The sequence below is a fragment of the Chrysemys picta genome, chromosome 6 (assembly GCF_011386835.1).
Source record: "Chrysemys picta bellii isolate R12L10 chromosome 6, ASM1138683v2, whole genome shotgun sequence".
Classification (NCBI taxonomy): Eukaryota; Metazoa; Chordata; order Testudines; family Emydidae; genus Chrysemys; species Chrysemys picta.
In genome coordinates, this window is record NC_088796.1 from 48,136,413 (window position 1) to 48,152,372 (window position 15,960).

At 40.2% G+C, this 15,960-nt stretch overlaps 1 protein-coding gene across 5 annotated transcripts; it reads right to left on the reverse strand.

Moving 5' to 3' along the window:
- Window positions 1–3,779: 3,779 nt before the first annotated feature.
- Window positions 3,780–15,846, reverse strand: UTP15 (UTP15 small subunit processome component). 5 transcript variants are annotated; one of them, XM_005288248.5, is made up of 14 exons: window positions 15,705–15,846; window positions 15,083–15,139; window positions 14,659–14,849; window positions 13,780–13,872; window positions 13,480–13,664; window positions 12,309–12,487; window positions 11,113–11,238; window positions 10,084–10,219; window positions 8,839–8,923; window positions 6,817–6,966; window positions 6,364–6,465; window positions 6,034–6,161; window positions 5,141–5,199; window positions 3,780–4,485 (listed from the first exon to the last, which is right to left on the reverse strand). In XM_005288248.5, exons 3-14 carry the CDS (start codon window positions 14,746–14,748, stop codon window positions 4,262–4,264), a joined length of 1,557 nt encoding a protein of 518 aa, XP_005288305.2. In that variant the 5' UTR covers window positions 14,749–14,849; window positions 15,083–15,139; window positions 15,705–15,846; the 3' UTR covers window positions 3,780–4,261. The 5 variants fall into 5 exon arrangements, with proteins under 5 accessions (XP_005288305.2, XP_008165741.2, XP_005288306.2 ...); XM_008167519.4 differs by having other exon boundaries at window positions 15,041–15,139; XM_005288249.5 differs by having other exon boundaries at window positions 15,581–15,720.
- Between the last annotated feature and the right edge of the window lie 114 nt (window positions 15,847–15,960).

Genomic DNA, 15,960 nt, shown 5'->3' on the forward strand with positions numbered 1-15,960 from the left:
ACACTTCCTATATAAATATCAGGTTCCTACTTTCCTCTTCTTGCTGGAAGACTCTTTGGAAGAATGGACTGGGAGAAAGTGATCACAGTAGGTTGAAACTTGAGCTGCATCTTTCCAAGTTTATATCTACCATTCTGTCCCTTTCTCCACTTGCTTGTACTCTACGCCCACATTAGAGAACAAAGTATCAGTTTGGGGGTTTCAGGCCATTGTGGTGACATCACCATTTTACTCCATTTTGCTGGCAAAAGAAACTAGGCCTTAATATTGCTAATTCTAAAAAGAACTCAAAGCCAAGGTTTCTCAAATCACCACCACTGCTGCAATTGCACTGATAACACATCTATGTGGCAACTACAGGAATTGTTCACACGGAGGAGGAGCAGTAATGTATTTTAAGCTAACCTAAAGAAGTTTAGCTCCTGTAAACAAGAGCAAACTCGACATAACCAGCTAGCGCTCTAGAGGCCACTGGCAAGTGTTCCATGGACTAGCAGTAGTCCACAGATCACACTTTGTGAAACTGCTCTAGATCAAGCAGCATGATACATCTAAGGTCTTAATATTTGGGTTAAAATAAAAACCCTGAGGCTAATAAGGTAACCTAAGTTGAGCTGTACTTGTGAAATATTTACTTGTGATGGGTTTCAGAGTGCTAGCCATGTTAGTCTGTATCAGCAAAAACCACAAGGAGTCCTTGTGGCACCTTAGAGACTAACAAATGTATTTGGGCATAAGCGGTCATGGGCTAAAACCCACTTCATCAGATGCATGGAGTGAAAAATACAGTAGGCAGATATATATATTACAGCACATGAAAAGATGGGAGTTGCCTTACCAAGTGGGGGATCAGTGCTAACGAGTCACTTCAATTAAGGTGGAAGTGGCCTATTCTGAACAGTTCACAAGGTGTGAGTATCAGCAGAGGGAAAATTACTTTTTGTAGTGACCCATCCACTCCCAGTCTTTATTCAGGCCTAATTTGATGGCGTCCAGTTTGCAAATTAATTCCAGTTCTGCGGTTTCTCATTGGAGTCTGGTTTTTTTGCTCCACAAAAAAAGAGAAGTCAGTCATTGAGGAATGCTTGCTTTAGTAAAATGGGGGTGGGGGAGGGGAAGTCCCACCCACTCCTTCCTCCCCTGCACTTCAAGTGTCAAAGGAATGAGAAGAGACAAGTTAACTCTTTACCCACAAACCCAGCACCATTTCTGGGTGCATGAGAAGGGACTTGGCAGCCTCTCTTCTGTCATCCTTCCACATTATCCATCTTTGGGAGGACCAAAGGTATAAGATGCAAAAGCTATTTTAAAGTGGCAACTTGAGAACACATCCCATCAAAAGCCTTCCTAAAATCAGATCATTCTGTATAACAACTGGACTGGTGAAAGTGTATTAATTGTGCATTTCAAGGACATACCAACCTGGTAATACCAAAGTGACCTGCTGGTCCAGGGAGCATGCACATGAAAGGTTTCTTCCTCTTGCCCCCTTTAAGGTGAGAAAAGCCCCACACATACACATGGTTAAGGTTCTTGTAGCTATTTAAAGCCATCCTACTGCATTCTAATGTTTTTGGATTACTAGATTGTTAGGCATAGAACATTTGTCGTAGTACATGCACTTCAGGAAAATTAATGGTATTATGAGAACCTTAGCTTCTCTTTAAGTATGCTTACATTTGCAATCAACAATGCATTAGTGCTTTAAAAAATATAAGCACATATGCTAGCATACATAAAGAGACCATTGTAGATATTTACTTGTCTATATCTGTTTCAGTCATTTATTCTCTTTTGTTCAGTTTGATAGTCTCTCCCATTATAATGCTAAAATTAGAAAAATTACAGAAGCCCTATTGGTAACAAATAACCCTCATCTTTACAGACCCTCACAGAAAAATGTAAATGTATTTATAAAAAAAAAAAAAAAGGTAGTCTCTCAAATCCTGGGGTAATTTTCAGAACAGACAGCATGAACACAATCCTGGTTAGTAGTAGCTGTGGGTGCAGCCATCACATTAGACACCCCCAGACAGCTAAAACTTGATGCCATATGAGGCAGTGAACCTGATTACCACCCAGATACTCCCAGTTTCTGTCAGTGCTGTTGTGTCAGAATAGCAATGGCCACCTGACCTACCATTAGAGAGAAACTCATCTCAAGCAAGATGACATGAATCTTAGGATCGTACAATCTTGTACCAGTAAAAAATTCTATCAAAAGCCTGCAAGGTTATTTTAGTAATCTTCCTAAAATTAAGGTCTCATATCACTAGGAGTACAAGAGAGCCATGCTTCTCCATTAATTACATATTTCTAATTACACTCTACCTCCACTGTTTTACTTTAGCAAGCTCATCTTTAAGACATCCACAGATGACCAATTCTTCTTTTACATTAAATTTCCAACTCAGGGCTAGTGGTTATTCCACCATTTTAACTGCACTTCTTCCTGTGGCTCTGCTATCCATATAATAGCAGGTCTTGGAGTTCCAGATACCCGCCTCATAGGCCCAGATTTCTTTACACAGGAGATTGAAGCTGGACATCACCAAAGCTTTCCAAGATGTTTTCCCTATTAAGATAGTAAAACATCTGGCTATTAAGAGAAACTTCCACCTCTGTGACTCAAAATTGCATTCAGATTCACCCACCAGAGGGATCATGTGAGCAAACTTTCAAGAGCACTTCATGGACTAAGAGGCCTGAGTAAAATTACACATCCCACCACCTGTGTGCCAGCAGCCCTTGCAACTCACATGAAGTCTCTAAGGTGATTGAACCTGGATTAATTACTTTAACATATTAATGTTATAATATATTAAATTCCAAATAAAAAATGAAGTCACCATTCAGACACTGTTTCCAGGAATGTTTTTAAAAATAAACTAATTAATTAATTAATGCTTAGGAGTCAAAGTTTTCAGTGTTCCAGTATCAATTGTAACCTCTCTCCTTCACCCTCCCTGTTTAGTATCCATAAGTAAAATACACACTGGCCTGCACATGTTAATGGGTACACAGGCTGGAGATTCAATCGCTCTAAACTGCAAGATACCCAGGATTTTAGCTAAAATCTACATGAACTTCATTTTATTTCTGCCACTAATATCTGTATCTGCCACATCGGGCCAAGACACCGAGATCATGTGTATCACCCTTTGTAGGCTTCAAATCCAGGTTAGGGCAGATGCATGTTAGAAATCAACTTGTGTCCTCACCACAACCTACACACATGCACTATTGACCACCAGAAGCCTCTTGGCAATATAGACCAAAAATTCCCTTCCCCAACACTTGAGAGAAGTTTAAAGGGTTGGTGCAAGGTTATAACAAACAACTCATAAAAGCAATAAGGCAGATTTAAGTGCAAGTGAAGGGATTCAGCTGATATTGGGAGAGTGGCAGGGGAAGGAGCAAAAGTTAATATTGGTGCTGGAACTGTAACTGAGGATTTCCTCACTGAGGAGTAATTTAGTTAGTTTAAAAAAATAAATAAACCTAAGTTGCTTTAAGGCAAAAACTCAATCCAAATAACCTATTTTGCCTAGAATTCTTATGAGTTAGCATTCACTTTTCAAAAGTGAATACATTGCAAGGATTTCAGTAAAGATACTGAACTCAGACTCTTCCTGTACCCCTAAAAAATGCTTCACTGTTGTCCACTATTTTCTGAGATAGAGAGAGAGAGAGAGAGAGAATTGCTTTTTACTAAGATACCAAAGATTTGAACTGGGTAATGAAAAGGGAATGAAAAAAACGCCACAATGCAGTCAAGCTATGTCAAAGTCATACTTGGTTTTATTCCTGTGGCCAAGTACCTGAGATTTGAGATATACCAATTATTATAGGATTGATGTATATTAAAGTTAAACAAACAATCTTTTTTTTTGGGGGGGGGGGGGAAGAAGAGGAGAAAAGAGGAGCAATATAAAATGAAGTTCATAGACGTATTTGGAGGAACAAAGTCTCACTTTGTACTGATCCACAAGATGTATTTTAGTAGTTAAATAGCTTTGGAATAAAACTTTAAAATCTTTGTGGTCAAAAAATTACATGGAAAGTCTGTCTTGAAAGGGTCCGCTCTTTCTGTCATCATTAATTCAGTCTCTTCAAAACACATCCTGCAGGAGTCGTTTCCATTTCCTGAAGCAAAGTAGTATTTTGAAAGCTGCTACAGAAAAAAAGTTATCTGGGGAAAGCTTCGTAGATTTTTAAATCCAATGAATTTTCCACAAATATGACGTATGGAATTAGACAGTTAGTTACTTGTAGCTTGTTCCGGAACCCTCAAAATACCATGAGTTTTGTTCTCCTCTAGAGAAGTGGCCTTTTTCCTCGTCATGGTAGCAAACAGTGCATCCATCATTCCCAAAACTTCAAGTAGTTCCGCCTGGTAATCAATTTCTTTTTCTATGATCTCTTGGAGTCTTAAGAATTGTTTATCAATGACTGCCGATTGTCCAACCACAGGGAGATAAATATCTGGATGAAGGAAAGTTAAAGTTAGTCTATGTGCGGATATCCATTGGTTCATATTTTATAAGCATATATTTTATTTTTTAAATATATAGTTATTTCTGATAAGTCTTGCTTCGTGGCAAGATGGAGAATATTTTAATAGCCTTCTGAAAAGTTATTGATATATCTTATAGTAACTTTCATGCTAGTAAGCCTGAAGGGGGCTTAAATTTTGTTTAAATGTTTACTACTTGTGGTATTATGCACTGGGAGAAGTTGGGGAAGCTAGTCATACCACACAACTGCATAAAAATAGTGCTGAGGGCATTCAGAGCCTGGGACGGGTGCTCTTCTGTACAATGAACATTAATCAAAGTGAAGTGTACAGTCTGATCAATCATCTGGCAAGAAAAAAATAAAGCTTGGAATTTGCTGATCTCTATTTTGACCACTGGCTTTTTATTATATCAGTTTTAAATTCCACGCTGGGTCGTTAGGCAAAATGTAGAACTTTACTCTTTGGAACAGCGTAAGCTTAGCTTGGATTACTAGGAGTTTCCTTTTGGTACAGTACTTACAGAACATTCATTTGAAGAAGTGGGTATTCACCCACGAAAGCTTATGCTCTAATACGTCTGTTAGTCTCCAAGGTGCCACAGGACTCTTTGTTGCTACTTACCAATAATCATTTCTGCAACTTTTATCAGCATAGGGGCAAATCTTGGCTCAACCACATACCTGCAGAGACAAAACAATTCTTAAAATGGGGGGAGGGGGGAAGGATAGCTCAGTGGTTTGAGCATTGGCCTGCTAAACCCAGGGTTGTAAGTTCAATCCTTAAGGGGGCCATTTAGGGATCTGGAGCAAACAAAACAAAAAAAACCCAGGCAGGGGACTGGACTCTATGACCTTTCAAGGTCCCTTCCAGTTCTATGAGAGGTATAAAATTAAGATACTAGCCATTTACTCCCACACCACCAGTGTGAATAAACAGTTTCCCTATACGCATGTACAATTTACCACACAAAAGTTTAACCAGACAACTGGTAAAAGCAGTCCAAGGGATGGGATAATCAGGAAGTCACACGTGGCAACCGCTCAATGAGGAAAGCACTGGGACTTGGAAAGGTGGCAATTTTCTTTTTAAATACAGGAAGATAAAACACAAGCTTCAGACAACAGGACTCATTAAGGTGGAGTGGGAGGGTTGCAGGCAAAGGGGTAAGAAGGCAAGTTTAAAGAAACCTCATCCTCTTTTTGGTGGTCTCAGACTTCCTCTAAAAAGAGAGCAGCAAACTTGATCAACATGCATTTTATAAATGAAAGGCAGTGTAGTTACCATATAAGCACAAGTCCATTAAGAACACAGAGTAATTGTGAACAACGGTAGGGGTAAATTCTAAGCTTGTGCCCCCACTGAGGTCAAAATTCCTGTTGACTTCAGTGGGGCCAAGGTTTCACTCCAACAGTCTTGAAAGAGGTGTCTGCAGGTAAAAGAGTGGCAAAAGCTGGCAACAAGAAACATCTGCCTGATGAAATAGCCTTGTCAGAGGTAATTTAGGTGAGTGATACCTTATCAAGAAAGCCAGGAGGATGCTAAGTTGTGTTTCATCTCGTCCTGCAAGTGCATTTTTCAGTGTTCCTCTGCGATTTAGCTCCTGCATGACTGCAACTGTAATTTCAGGCGTCCTGTTACGGGCCTAAGTGTATGTAAAGAGTTTAGTACCAGTGCTCATCCTCAACATGAAATGAAACCTACATACGCATAAGCAGGTCTATGTACACAAGAGAGATTTCTTCCCCTTCTAGGCCTGTCTCAAAGTTATATTATTTCATAATATGTAAATATAAATTTCAAATGAAAGCACTGAGTATTGACGCACAAAGCAGTAATGGCCTTACCTCAAGTACTACATCAAGAGCCTTGGATACCTGGAAGCTTTTTAGGAGTTTGTCATACTTTTTCAAGTGACTTCTCACAGGTTTACTGACAAAGAAATCTTCCTAGAATTGAAAGGACAGTTCAGGATAGAGCAAACATGTTTAAGTGTTTTGTTAGCACTAACACTACTTCTCAATTTCTTTATATTGTTTTTCCAGATACTACAATCTGCTGTCCAGGTGCCTTCTGTTCTTATCAGAGTTCTGGGAAAGTTTTCAGGGGGAAAAAAAAAAATGGTGTATTTGGAAAGTCATGTTAAAAATACAGTTGTCAGCACAGCTAGTTAGATCATTACCTTTAAAACCCTTCATACTAATATCAGATGGATAGATTTTAAAAAATAAGCGCAATTTTTATTTTGAAGAGTTATACAGAATGCAGCTACCACACACGCTTCTTCCTCTCCCCCATACCTGCTTCGGCATGTAGTTTCTTCCTTTTACAAAGGTTCTGTATCCTGGCCGTTTCTTCTTTGGAAAACGTTCTTTGCTTTCTTCGTGTTTTCTGTGTCTCACATTTAGTACCCCATTGGTCATACCTACAACTATAGTTTCATCTTCAGGCTAAAATGAACAAGAAATTGAGTAAGTAACCAAATGTTTTTGCTGTGATGAAGCTTTCCATAGCAGGCAGAGTTCTAAGGTTATATAAACATTGTTAATATATTTTGTATGAATCAGGTCTGATAAAAACCCCAAAGTACTAAGGCCTGCTGATCTAAGCACAATTTTTGGACACACACGGGAATGGAACAACTCCCAGAGGAGAGACTAAAGATTAGGGCTGGTCGTCTTAATAAAGAGATGATTATGAGGAAATATGATAGAGATCTACAAAATCATTAATGATGTGGGGGAAAACAAATTCTCTATTTACCCTTTCCCACAATACAAAAACCAGGGATCACCTGATGACAGGTGGCAGCAGGTTTAATACAAGAGGAAGCATTTCTTCACACAATACAGTTAACTTGTGTAACTCATTGCCAGTGAATGTTGTGAAGGCTCAAAGTATACGATAAGTGGATTAAAAAAAGAACTAAATTAGTTCATGGAGAATAAGTCCATCACTGGCTATTAGCCAAGATAGTCAGGAATGTAACCCCATGCTCACGGCAAACCTAAACCTCTGATTGCCAGAAGCCAAACGGGGTGGATATCTCCAAAACTGCCCTGTTCTGTACACTCACCCTGAATCCCTGGTGCTGACCACTGATGGAAGACAGGATACTGGACTTGACAGACCATTGTTCTGACCCAGTATGGTAGTTCTTATGTTTCCCATGGTACTAAACAGGCTGAGGTCTCTATACGCTGAACCTTGACCTTTGTTTAAAACTGTTAATGTTGTACAGTGACAGGGTCATGTTAGCATCTTTGACTCTTTGGGCTCATATTTATCTAAATACCAGACTCCCTGAGACTCATACCTCCCTTCCCCTCTGGCCCCCAAGAGATAGCTGTGAGGGGCCAAGACAAGCAGACCTCTGGAAGAGCCAGAGAAGGGGGGAGGGAGGGCTATGGGAAGGGAGAAGAGGTAGTCAATTGATGCCAGACTCTCTACCAGCTATCAGGGTGGCCCTCTGAACTACCACTGCTGGGAGAAGGGAGCTGTGTCTGACCAGCCTTCTCGGCCCCACCAAGCAGAGAATTTGGCTCTTCCCTTGACTCTCAGGCAGGGAAGGTAAAGGGATGGCTTGCCAAGCAGTTCATTCCCTTCCTCCTCTGCAGAAGTTCTGACAGGAGAGCAGCCACAGCTAGCTCTGCCTGCAGTAGGAGTGAGCTGTCAGGCAGCTCCTGCATTCCCTGCCAGGAGGTTGTTTGTCCATAGCTCCTCCTATGGAAACTAGTTTCTAATGTCTCTATCCTTAACCCTTCATCACAGGGGAAGCCTGCATGGAGAGTGAGGAAGGTTTCGGCAGATGAATTGTTTGATTCTATCCATGTCTCCCCAGACCAGATTGGCTCTAAAAGGCTCCTGGTGCAGGTCCTCCCACAACCGCTGACTAGCTTCAACAACTGGTCCACTTCCAGCTGGAGCTGCAGAAGGCTCCCCAACAAGAAAGAGTTCAGCATTCTATATAAAGTGAAGGTCAGAACACAGCAACATTCCCTTCCCAATCACTCACTCCTTGGGGGAGCACACTGCTCAAGACACTCCCAGCTCAGAGTACACTGCTAAGACCAGTGCCAGACTCAGCTGCGGGACAGCATGTTAAGCCAATAGATTGTTATGGCAGCCTAATGTATAATACTCAAAGTCTCCAGGTAATACTTGTATGTGTAGAATTAATTTAGTGATCCTCACACACATAGCATCCCTCTGACATTTAGAGATTGCAACAAAAGCTAAAATCAATTATGTAAACCACTTTTTTTTTTTTTAATACACCAGTTCCCAAAGAGCTTAAAAAATAATTTTTATATTATACTTACAGCCAATGCAAGACTCAGAATTGATGCAGCATAATCAAAGCTGTGGACTACTTTGTAGGAGGTTGTACTGTAAACCTTCACATGCCTGCATAGAAAAGCAACTTATTTACAACTTTACATTTCCATGTCTCAGTCTAGATATATTACAGGAATTTCACCTCTCTTACAAATGTCACAGACCCATCTAAAGAGATTTCAATAAATTTTACATAAAAGTTGCTTCATTCTACAACAGATTCTACTTTTACTGGTCTCTTCAGCTCTCTAGCCTGCAGAAAGATTTCATACTCTAACTCTTACACTTGCTGTACCATCAGATAGTTGTTCAAACATCTGGCTCATGGTCCAGACCTGGCCTCCACGATATATTTACGTGGTTGGTCTATAATATGCAGATTCTGCAGAAACTAAGCTTTTATTTAAAATAATATTTCAATTTCTAGCTTTCAAATAACTTTCCAAACATGAACTGAGTGTCATGGTACTACTGCCTTCCCTAGGCACCAAAGGAAAAGCCAGAAACAATGGCTCAATCATTTGAACCTTTTATCTTTTTAATCTCTTCTTGCACTAGGTACTTCCCTCTGCCGGTTTGGACCCCTCTTGCTAGTGAGTTAGAAGGAAATACTCAGAAGAAAGTAGAGGAGATAGTTCAGCAAAAGAGCTCCAAGGGAAACTGTGACCCAATCCAGGGATCAAGAGTAGACAGTAAGGACCAGGGCAGCCACTTTTGGGGGTAGGGAACAAGTGCTAATATGAATAAAGAGTGGGGTGGAGGTTGCCATTTTTGATGTAAGGTGCGAGTGAGGATTATTAGCAAGAGAGGACTCTGATCTACACTGAAATCAGAGGCACTAGTAAGTAAGTATAGCTCTCTTTTCATATTAAAATAGGAGCAATTGGCATGGGGGGGCAATTTAAGTTTGGAGTTTCAGGAAACAGAATAGCAATTTGGTGAAAAATCAGTTTGGCCCTTAGAATGATTTATTCATCTGCCACTTAAGACAATGGGAATTACGAGTGCACAATTAAAGGTAGAACAAAGCCCCAGAATGTGTTTCAAAGTTACTTGCACCAGTAACTGAAGTATTAGTATGAAAAATATTGCTTTTATTACTTTAGTCTGGTGTTTTCCTAAGTCTCCTGCCTTGATCTATAGCAGTCATGACTACAATGTGTTTTTCCCAAATTTAAAAATAACAAACCCCCCTAAAAAAAAAGTTAGATCAAGTGAAAGATACTAACCTGTCTAATGATCCTGAGAGCAGCCTTTGCCCAGAGCTACTGAGGCATAAACAGGTTACAGTTTTATGGTGATTTTTCAGCGATACTAGTAATTGCCCTCCTTTTAGAATGTCCCAGACTTTAACATACCGGCCTCCTATAAACAGGAAACACATGCAAAGCAGTTTGACATGTACACATTTAAGCTTCTTTGCATAAATTTTCAAGTTAAGAGCACAAAAGAACAAACTAGCAAAAAGTCATGGTTTCCTTTTAACACTAAGTTTACTGCCTCCACCCTTGTCCACTTATGATTATGACGTAAGTACCTGTCAAACAAACAAAAACAATTTGAGTTTATATTCTATAGGAGACATGATCTTCCTCTAGAAGCAACTGGGAGAAAAATATTGTATCACGCAGGGTATAGCAGCTGTGGGCGTCAATCATGGTCTATTAAAGATGTTAAAAAGGAGAAAACTTGTAAATTCCCTCTAAGAATATTATGGAGGCTCAGTATGGAGTTGGGGGATCTTCGGTTTGTGTTCAAGCAAATGGGGGGTGGGGGAGGGAAGACCCTGAAGAAGATGAAGATTCTTAGCTCTTCAGATCAAGGGAGAAAAAGTCACATCTTTCAAGAATAATCTTTGTCCCATGAAACAATTTATCCCATTCTTCCACCCTTGCACAATATGGCACTACGCCAATGAGAGTCAGTTTCCAGTCCTAAAGGTTTCTTGTTTTAGTTTTGATTAACAGCAAGTGGGAGCAGACTACAGAGATGAAGACCCTCTCCTGCTACCTACTCCTTCAGTTTAGCTCTTGGGACAGACAGCAAATTCACTACTATAGTGGGATCTCAGACAGCTGGAACCAGGCCACTTATGGCTGCATGACAATCGAGAGTTCAATCCAATATTAATTCATAACGCAGTAGAAGTGTTCAGCCTTGGTGTTTCAGTCTCAGCAATGACAAATGTGATAACCCGCTCTGTGGCTGCAAGTTAAGGGGGGAGAAGAAAGGAAAGAAATTTCATTTTGTTCAAATACCTGCAGAGACTAGAAGACCCCCAGAAGGGAAGAGAAGAACACTCTCCACAGGCTGTCCATGCTCTACAGTCATAACACTTTTTTCTGTCCGTACATCAAATACTTTCACAGTGTGATCGTATGAACCTGAAAAATACCCCAGTGAACAGTTTTAATTTAAGAATCCATAACATTTCAAGTACCAAAAAACCCCACACACTCATCTAAGATAAAATGTTCAATCTCAAACCAAAGTCCATAGGAACTGCTGACCAACGGAAAAGCACTTTGCTTCACAGTTTAAATAGCCAGTATTTTACATAAGTGAATTTCCATCTTTCAGATGGTATAAGGATCTCACCTTTAGTCCTACCAAGACACTGGACCTTACAATCCGTGTCATTCAGATCAGTTTTCTTCCTACCCACCCTTGAATTCATAGGACTCTAGCAGCAAGAATCACAAGAACTACCAGAGCTAGAAGACAATGTTTAATACCATGTAAAAACTTGGAATGTCAGTTTTCAAATGTAATGAAGCATTACTATAGTCCAACCAGTGGTTTGATAACCATAACTTTACGTTAGATAACTCATATAGCACAATATAACGGATAGTGTTCTGTGCAAGTGTGCATGTTATTTAATCTAGAATATTATGAAAATATCAGGAAACTCAGTCGCAGTTGGTTCTAATAGCTACTTAAACTGCATTTGTTCCAGTTTTGAAACTTCAACTTTTAGACCACACAAGCCATGTTCACTGGTGCCATCTTTTCCTAAAGTCTTAGCAAAAATTTTCAATTGCATTGATGTATTAGGTAAGTGGAATGCTTACTTACTTATTCTTAAAAACCTCAAGAAATAGTCTAGTAAGTATTTTAGCAGAATCATTAACCTTAAAGGACTAGAGTACTGTTCTACTCACTATGAAACACGGTAGAAAACAAAAAGACAAAGAACTGGCATAAGAGGCAAGCACACTGTCCTACTGTAACAAGAATCATCCTGTAAAGATAAATGCTAAGATAATCAAGATTTTAAACAGAAAAATCAAGGAGAGAACACACATGAAAGGCAGGAGACTCCCAGTCGGGGGGGGGGGGGGGGGGGGAATTAGTGCCATTTAGATGTGGAACCCAGATCAAGAAGAAACTGCTTTTCTGAATTCCTTATAGGAGTCCAATTCAAGACAGATGAGTATTTTACAGAACAAACCTGTTACAAAAAGATCTGTGTTCAGTTTACTTGTACAGCCACATCTCACATAATCCGTATGCTCGCTGTATGACACAATTTCTGTTGCACTTGGAATATCCCACAACTTCGAAGTATAATCGTCAGCACCAGAGAATATACGGTATTTATCAGACAGAAAGTCCACTACGTGTACTGCTCTAGAAACCAAAACGAACAATGTCCAAGATTACTACAAGTACTTCAAACTTTGAGTGCAGAGTTATTATAGGAAAATATGTCCACTTAATCTGAAGTGCTATGATAAACTGACTAACAAAATATCTGCTACTGGAAAATATAGTGCCACAGCTTGCAAGTTAGATACTCCCGTGCTTTTAATATAAACTTTGAACTGCTGAAGAACACAAAATGTGGGCTATACTGACTTTCTTCTTAGAATATGCATTAATACCACTCCACCCCTCCATCAAGGGCAATTACGTATTGTTTTGTATATAAAGGGAAGATTTAAATACGGTAGGAGCCTAGTAATTCTATACAAAAGTTGTAAGGGATTTGGGTGTGAGTGTTAGTCTGATTTTATTATTTCTTGTTAAAGAGTGACTGGGTGTGGTTGTCAATAAAGCCGGATGCCTGTGTTTGAGTGACACCTATCCCATCCCATTCTGTGACTGGTTGGCCCCCAGCCACAGAATGGTAATATCAGATTGTAAACATCATTTAAATGTATTTACATTATAATTCTAGATGGGATATAGGAATATTCCATATAATCTGTGTCTTTTATTTTGGTGCGCCGCTTTAATTAAACGATTCTTTAAATGTAATTCTATTGTGGTTTACTATGTTCTATGTATTCTTTCTTGCTTTATTAAAAACATTGTAACCACTTATTTCTTTTAAATAAATCATTATTTTGTTTTCGAAGAATTTCTGCTTACGTGTCCATAACACCCTGGCAATTCCTTTAGGGCGGGCCACAACCTTGTTTCCCTTTTGTTAAATTAGAAACACTAATGTATGCTAATTTTAATTGGCGCATAAAATTAAGGGTAACAAAACTTATCTAGTTCTTTTTTGAACCCTGTTAATGTCTTCGCCTTCACAAAGTATTCGATGGTATTTCAAATCATAAAATTTACACATGAGAAAGCTTTTATACACAATGAATAAATCCATGTGGTCTTACTTAGTGTGACCATCAAATTGTCTCAGTGCTGCTCTTCCACTGATATCAAATAGCCGAACGACACCTTCTTCACTGCCAGCAACAAGCAGCCTGCCATCATCTCTATATGTAGCACAATAAGCAGCATCTTTGAAGCGAGAGAACGTTTTGATTGGCTCCTGAGAGTACCGACCGTAAATATGGATCTAATAAATAAATAAAAAAATAAAAATAAAAAAATAAAAATCACAAATTTTAAATTAGTACATTCTCATACAACACTAATTGAAAAACAAAATAGGACTTATTATGAAAACTTACCCTTGAAGAGGCCGTGACAGCATAATTATGTGGAGGAATTGGAGAGAAGTCAATTTTATTCACTGCACCAAATTCCTTTATTTGAACAGGAGTCTAAATGAATTGAAGTGAGATTAAAGAAATTTAATCTTTATCAAAGATTTTTTTTTTTTTTATTAGCAGGAGTCTTACAAAAGACATGAAAGCTTGACATGGATACTCTACCATTGTCTAATTTCTAAAATGAATTACAAAATCCTTTTAAATAATTAGAACAGAAAAAATCATGGCTGTATTTTTTAAAAAAATGAGTTGCCACTCCCAAAATCTTACTTCCCTTTTTTTGCTTTAAAAAATTTTTGTTTCTAATTTTATGTTTTAAGCGTTATGTTCTTTCATTACTAGGGAATTTGCCAAAATGCAAAACATGCTCATATTGTATAAATATGTACTTTTCAAATACCCATATGTACATTATACCTAAACTGTCTGGTATACATTTTCATTTTTAAAAAGACTTTCTACAATTAACTTATTGTAATGATTGCCAGTAAGATAAATGAAGGTGACCATATTTTATTAGAGCGAACTGCATATATTAGAGGAAGCAATTTGTGATTCAAGTCAGTTTGGGGTCTTGAAATATTGACTTAAACTCATTACACGAGTAAGATACATACTTGATTTTAAAAACAAGCCATCAGGTTGTCACCTCTACTGAAGCTATTTTGCTATAAAGTGCATAAAGAGATAGTCCAGTTACAACAATGGATAGGAAAGTCTTTTGTTTTTAAGTTTTGGCCATTTATACTGTTGCATAAAATCAAGACAAATCTTTAAGCAAAAACTACTACACAAACACTTAAATTATATTCCCATATATTAACTATGCATTCTTACCTTGTAATTCTTCCAATACAAAGTATCTTGTGTGATTTTCTCACCAAGCTTGGGAAATGACTGAACCACTACAGGTTTATAACTAGCCATTATTTCATATAGTTAGGTTCCCAAAATCAGCAAGTGCAGCCCCTGCTGTTATGCTCTCGGTAAAGCAAGTGTGGTATTTCTTTTTTTAAATGCAAGTGCAGCTGAAAAACAAGAGTGTACAATAAATTTTAAATTTGAACCATAAAAAAATGCAAGTGAAATTCCATTATGAATGTGCTGAAATATCTTATCCAGCCTCCTGATTTTAAGTTTTGGGGGCAAGGCCAAGTATGAAGGGGACAGTGGGGAAGGTAAGGCCAGGGCATGCAGTAGGTTAATATAGCAGCCTTACATCTAGAGTGTTGAAGCTGGATCAGATCACACGTGAGCTCACCTTAGCTTCCATCCAGGCTCATCACAACAGACACAGACAGGTCAGTAACACAGCGCCCTGCTCAGGAGATAGATACATTTCAAACCAAGCCTAAGGACTCACCAGTCAGCGCCTGCACAACGCAACCACTGTGATAACCCCCCCCACACACACACCTTTCCACGCCACCCCGGCTATCCCCCTCCCCGCTACTGTGACAGCCCCGCTCCCAGCCGCCACAGCAGGACTCCAGCTTGGCCAGTAGTTAAGGAGTTGCCGCTGCGGAGCGGTGCGCGCAGTAGCGGCCCCCCGCCAGATGTCTGGGACAGGGGCAGCCCCGTCGCTCAGCAGCAGGCCCCACCTGGAGGACACGGGACGGGGCAGCCCAACGCCGGTCGGGCCCGGCTCAGGCGGGCTGGCGCCGCGCTCTGCACGGGGCGGGGGTATCTAGGCACAGGGGCTCGTTACCCAGCAGCGGAGCTACAGCACCGAGCGGAGCAGAACGAACCAGCAGCTCACCAGCCTCAGGAGGCGGGCGGGAGAGACCGGGGCCCGGCTGCTCTCCAGGCCGAGCGGCGCGGCTCCCTCCCGGGCCATGCTGGAGGGAGCGGGGGGCGCTGCTCTCTCCCATCGCGATCCCCACCTCGGAGCCGGATCCTCTGTCCCGACTGGATGTCACTGGGAGAGCTCTGGTCGAAGGAGCCCGGACCCGGTACCGCCTCAGCAGGCAGAAGTCACGTTGTGTCCCACGGCGGCTGCCATCGAGCATCAGGTTGGTCCTGTCGCCAAAGAACTGCGTCATCACTGCTGCGTCACGCAGCGCTACGCGTCCCCTCTCACACCTACGTCTCTGACCCGCGTGACCTCTTGAGAGGCCCAATGAGAAAAAGAAAAAGGGC

What these genes read in the sequence shown, in the direction of transcription:
- UTP15 (XM_005288248.5), bottom strand. Translation starts at nt 14,748, where the DNA reads ATGGCTAGTTATAAACCTGTAGTGGTTCAGTCATTTCCCAAGCTTGGT. An exon ending in TTCTGAGTCTTGCATTGGCT is followed by an intron (nt 6,967 to 8,838) that starts GTAAGTATAATA and finishes TGTTCATTTTAG; the next exon opens with CCTGAAGATGAAACTATAGT. An exon ending in AGTTGCAGAAATGATTATTG is followed by an intron (nt 4,486 to 5,140) that starts GTAAGTAGCAAC and finishes TCCTTCATCCAG; the next exon opens with ATATTTATCTCCCTGTGGTT.